The sequence below is a fragment of the Geotrypetes seraphini genome, chromosome 5 (assembly GCF_902459505.1).
Source record: "Geotrypetes seraphini chromosome 5, aGeoSer1.1, whole genome shotgun sequence".
NCBI lineage: Eukaryota > Metazoa > Chordata > Amphibia > Gymnophiona > Dermophiidae > Geotrypetes > Geotrypetes seraphini.
In genome coordinates, this window is record NC_047088.1 from 50,424,897 (window position 1) to 50,430,896 (window position 6,000).

The 6,000-nt window shown below is 41.5% G+C and overlaps 1 protein-coding gene across 4 annotated transcripts in view; it reads left to right on the plus strand.

The window, feature by feature from the left end:
• The window catches only part of LPAR4 (lysophosphatidic acid receptor 4), a 38,756-nt gene extending 34,201 nt beyond the window's left edge, over positions 1 to 4,555 (plus strand). For all 4 annotated transcript variants that reach the window (XM_033944745.1, XM_033944744.1, XM_033944747.1 and 1 more), the window contains one exon: positions 2,908 to 4,555. In XM_033944745.1, the coding sequence (XP_033800636.1) occupies positions 3,077 to 4,126 (1,050 nt within the window). In that variant the 5' untranslated portion in view covers positions 2,908 to 3,076 and the 3' untranslated portion in view covers positions 4,127 to 4,555. The remainder of the gene's footprint in view (positions 1 to 2,907) is intronic.
• The last annotated feature ends 1,445 nt before the right edge of the window (positions 4,556 to 6,000 follow it).

Sequence of the window (6,000 nt, forward strand, 5' to 3'; positions counted from 1 at the left end):
GCCGGCACTTGGATGATAGAAAAGACAGGTCATCCAAAGTGCCGAATCATAACTGCTCTTTGGATGTATCCAGGGACTTTTTAGGCCTCAGAATCCTGCTGTGCACCCAGACAGCTCAAAGGGGTGTTTTTGGAGGAGTGGTTAAGGCGGGAGGTAGGCTGACCTAGACTTGGTTATCCTGCAGTGATAATCGAAGGTTTGACGAGAATTCCTGGACAGAATTTATACATTGTGACTTAGGCGATCTAAAATCGGATATGAGTGCCCAAAAGATATCCAAAGTGACCAGATAACTACTGCAGAAACCAGATAAACCCTCCCCCCCACTCCCCCCCCCCCCATGTTCACTGCCCCATTGCACCCCCCAAAAATCAGAATAAAAACATACATACCTGCCCCTGGAATATCAGCACCTTGCATAGGAAAGTCTAGTAGAGCTGCACAGAGGTGGCTTAAGTAGTCTGGGGTGGGCTACTGAACCATAGGAGGACCCAGGCCCATAAGCCACTCTAATGATGACATTCATGGTGGAAAATGTGAGCCCACCAATCCCCCCTCCCCAACCCTACTATACTGCCATATAGATGCCACTTCCAGCCATAAAGGGCTATTGGAGTTGTAGACATGTGGGTATAGTGGGTTTGGGGGGGCTCACCATAGCCTATAAGGGAGTTCTGGTGAGATGTTTATGTGGAACCTTTTTTGTGAAGTTCACAAAGCTTCTGTGGTATCCCAGTATAGACATAATATAAACTACAAGGCCTTCATGAGGCAAGAGTGCAGTCTGAAGACTCTATAAAGTCAATAGAGAACACTTTGGAGTCAGTATTTAGGAAAGAAGTTATAAACCTGGGCTACCATTATGATGGGGTATTTTTGCCACAAGTTGTGCTGTTTTTAGCACAGGTTCCCATTTTATGCAATGAGACTGCTGAAAAAGCATGACTTGTGGTAAAATAATCCATCTTAAGGATTGCCTACGTCTAAAACTCCCCCTCTTATACTTGACTGCTAAGGGGAGTGATGTAACCAATTACAGCACAGTGGTTTCTATACCCTTTCTGGTTAAGATAATAGAAGGCATAGTGGCACACCATTTAATAGAATTCCATTAATTTGCTTACCATAGAAGTCAGACTTACCGGCCTGTAATTCCCTACTTCTTCCGTATTTCCACTTTTGTGGAGAGGGACCACATCCGCCCTTCTCCAGTCCTCCGGTACCACTTCCGACTCTAGAAACTCATTGAAAAGGTCAGTCAGCGGACCTACCAGAATTTCCCTAAGTTCCTTCAGCACCCTCAGATGTACACATTCCAGGCACATCGCTTAGTCTACCTTTATTTTAGCTAGCTCCTCATGAACACAACCCTCTAAAAATCGATCAGGGTCTATTACTCCTCCATCCCTATTCACGTTTGTCTTCTGCGGTCCCGCTCCTGACGCTTCAGCCATGAACACAGAACACAAAATATTTGTTAAGCAATTTGGCCTTTTCTTTATCAGCTTCTTTATTCTTCCCCTTCACCTTTGAGTCTCACAATGCCACTTGTGCACTTCTTCCTATCACTAATATATCTAAAAAATGTCTTGTCTCCCCGTTTTACCGTGTCAGCTATTTTTTTCTTCCATTTGCATCTTTGCTTTCCTGACTACACGACCAGCCTCTTCTGAATATCATTGTTTTCCAGGTAACTTGATGTTACTTGCCATTGCTCTACCCACACACCACCCTGGAACTATCCAGATAGTACTGAGTCAGTCTATAAGGATATTTAGTGGCACTATCTAGATCAGGGATCTCAAAGTCCCTCCTTGAGGGCCGCAATCCAGTCGGGTTTTCAGGATTTCCCCAATGAATATGCATTGAAAACAGTGCATGCACATAGATCTCATGCATATGCATTGGGGAAATCCCGAAAACCCGACTGGATTGCGGCCCTCAAGGAGGGACTTTGAGACCCCTGATCTAGATAGATCCATTGAATATCCATAGATAGTAATGGCTAAGGAAAATATAAGATAAGGGTGATTGTTAACTGGATATTTGCCTTTGAATGCCTCTTGTTGATATTTAGATCCCCCTCCCCCCCAAAAAAAATATTCAGCAGGTCTTAGCCAGCTAATTTACATTTGTCCAGCTATCTCCCACTGAATAACGGGCATGCCGGCCGGCCCGGTGCCTGGCTATTTCACTTGACATTGCTGGTTACATTGGCTGACCTGCTATGGCAAACATCCAGATAGACCCGCCTAAAAGACTGATGTATTTTTGACCATTAGCCATAGCTGGCCAGCCAATAAAAATTGCCCTGGCCAGCTAAGTGTGAGCCACCAACCTTTGCCCTGGATAATAAATGCCGGCAACCCCCGGCATTGAATAACTGTGATCGCTGCTGAGTGTGGGAGGCAGTCAGGCTGCATGCTATAAGTACGTATCTTGAGACGTAGGTAATAAGTTGTCATAGTATTGATTTAAATAAATAAAAAATTATAGGTTGGCTTGTGGATGAGTATAGGGTGTAGTAAAACACAGTGGGTTTTTTCTTTCTTGTATCCTGAATATATTCAGTATCACTGGTTTGCTATGATTTTCATGACTGTTGCTGGTGTTTCAAAATTTGGCCTTTGACACAGAATTGTCTGATCTCCTTGGAATCATGGGATACCATGAGAAGAAGCAAAATTATGGGGATCTCCCTCATATCCTCTTCTTTACCCTTTAGTCTCTGTCAATCTCCCAGAAATAGGAGTTGGAGACTGATAGTGCCTGAGACTGCGTCTTCCTCCTCTGCAGTCTGAAGCTGGTTGAAGACTAGATTTTCTAGAGGGAGGTTAAAGGCGTCTGTGACATGTTAATGATTGTAAACTGATTGCAGAACTAACTGTTTGTTTTGTTTTTCCTTAGGCTAAAGGCACATCTCGTAGTGCATTTGGAGATGCAACCACAGCATTCTTCAAACTTATATGACTGGAGCATCTTTCTTGTCAAAGCCAGTGCGTTCACTCTATTACTTTATGGATGCTACTGAGCTCAACTTTGCAGGATACCACCGCAAGACTGGCACAGATCTGGTATGGGAAACCGCAGCGACAACATGAGCTGCCTCATCGATGACTCCTTTAAATACAGCCTGTATGGAGTGGTCTACAGTGTGGTGTTTATCCTGGGTCTGATCACAAACTGTGCCTCCCTCTTTGTCTTCTGCTTCAGGATGAAAATGAGAAATGAAACGGCTATTTTCATGACAAATCTTGCTGTCTCTGACCTACTTTTTGTGTTTACGTTGCCCTTCAAAATATTTTATAACTTCAACAGGCACTGGCCCTTTGGAGACCCTCTCTGCAAGATTTCTGGGACAGCATTTCTGACAAACATATATGGAAGCATGTTGTTCCTTACGTGCATCAGTGTTGACCGGTTTCTTGCGATTGTCTATCCATTTCGATCTCGCACCATAAGGACCCGGAGAAATTCTGCTGTGGTGTGCATAGGAGTCTGGATTTTAGTGCTGAGTGGAGGCATTTTAGCATCCTTGTTTTCCACCACCAACGTCTCCAACACGAGTACAACGTGTTTTGAGGGTTTCTCCAAGACCACTTGGAAAACATATCTGTCAAAGATCACTATATTTATTGAAGTGGTTGGATTTTTGATTCCATTATTACTGAACCTTACTTGTTCCTCCATGGTTCTAAGAACACTCCGGAAGCCTGAAACCTTGTGCCAGATCGGAACAAACAAAGAAAAAGTACTGAAAATGATTATTGTTCATGTTCTTATTTTCATAGTTTGCTTTGTGCCGTACAATTCCATTCTCTTCTTGTATGCTCTGGTGCGATCTCAGGCCATAGAAAATTGTTCTGTGGAGTGGTTTGCTAGGACTTTGTATCCCATCACACTATGTATTGCAACACTGAATTGCTGTTTAGACCCTTTTGTCTATTACTTTACCTCAGAATCTTTTCAGAAGTCTTTTAACATAAACGCCCACCTCAAAATGGATTCCCTCTTCAAAACAGATGCACCATTAACAGTGAAGAATACCCTGCCCACGATACAGGATGAGCTAAGTGACCAGGCGGTTACAAATGGCAGAGATCTCATGTCTGAATCTCACTTTTAGCGTAGTCAGTAACCCTCTATATATATATTGTTCCCAAAATATATAGATACTAAATTAGGTTTGATGCATCTAAAACAGAAATGCATAACTAGGCCATGAAGTTATAAAACTAACTGATACATCAGACAATATTGCAACATAGTATGATAAATATATATATATACATATATTTTATTAAACTGTGGGACCAGAAATTTGTAGATAATCTTTAGAGAAACTGAGAGGCTTCTAAAGGTTTTCCATTTTCGGACGGTTCAAATGTAATAAAGGGCTCATAAAGCCGTTTTTTTTCCTGTAATTTAGTACATGGCTTTTAAACTGGATGAAATACAGTATAATTGAGTCCTAGAACGGTCCCACAATATCTAAACACAGGAAGGATTTGTTTACTGTAAAAAGGAGAAATAATGAATAATGAGCTGAAAAGCAGTTGAGATATTTCTATGATGTTGATTGGATTCAAGTAGCTTGTTTTCATATTTGTAACAGTACAGTGACAATAGAAGGTAGATGAAATGTCTGAACATACTGCATAAGAACACAAGAACATAAGAATAGCCTTAGTGGGTCAGACCAAAGATCCATTAGGCCCAGTAGCCTGTCCTCGCGGTGGCCAATCCAGGCCCCTAGTACCTGGCCAAAACCAAAAAAATAGTAACATTCCATGCTACCGATCCAGGGCAAGCAGTGGCTTCCCCCCATGTCTTTCTCAATAATAGACTATGGACTTTTCCTCCAGGAATATGTCCAAACCTCTCTTAAAGCCATCTGCTTTTACCACAACCTCTGCCAACGTGTTGTACAGAGTGCCGAGTGCACAGACAGCAGTGTCTATAGAGTACATTCACCAAACCACTAGAGTTTGGGTGGTAAGGAAGTCTAGAAAAATGAGAACCTGGCAACTATGCTGTTGGATTGTTTTGTTTCTTAATGAAGCTGCAACTGACATAGGAGGCACTATGTCTGAGATGTACTAGCTTGAGCTATCTTGCTATGGTAATTGATCTTTACTAGAGCTTTAGATTTCTGAAAAGATGGACAAACAATCCCTACAATGAGCAGCTCACATTTCTCTTTTATCTTGTTCTATCAAGGTACATTATTATCATAGTATGATAGAGATGAGGAAATATGAATGTCAGGTGTCTGCCTAAGATTGAAGGCACCAAAACGAAAGAATAAATCCAACAGGAACGGCAGTGAAAATATATCAACAAACCAAAAAACAAAAAGAACTGCAGACAAAATGTACAAGATGCAGGCAATGTTTATTATATCGAATGTAAATGGGGTTATGTTACCACCCTTCAAACAAACCTAAGGACCCGACACGGTCCGTGTTTCGGTAAACACGCCTTCCTCAGGGGTCCAGGGTTGATAAGGTTTGGATTAAACCATAATAAAAATGATAATAAATAAAAACCTGTGAGAACTCTTGAAGAATGCGCACCAACACACTCGGCGAGGTTTGTTTGAAGGGTGATAACATAACCCCATTTACATTTGATATAATAAACATTGCCTGCATCTTGTACATTTTTGTGTTTTTTTTTAAGAGTGAAGGCAGACATTTTGTTGTCCTGCGTTCTATTTTTATTTTCAAAATAACTCCACAAGTATGATTAATGGCGGGTTTATTTTTTCTTCCTTCAGTTTCGTAACACAGTATTCTGTGCAAAGTGGTAAGAATATTGTGTTTCCATGTTTCTCTCAATTTTATCAGATGGGTAATTTTCCAAGGCATCTCTTCACTAACACAAGGTTTTATGTGCAGAAGTATGTCTATGCACAAAGCCAATTTGTACATAATTGTACCCACATATTAGAAGGTGCTCCTGAGGCCAGGTTTGTGGTGCATAGCTCACTTAGGAGCA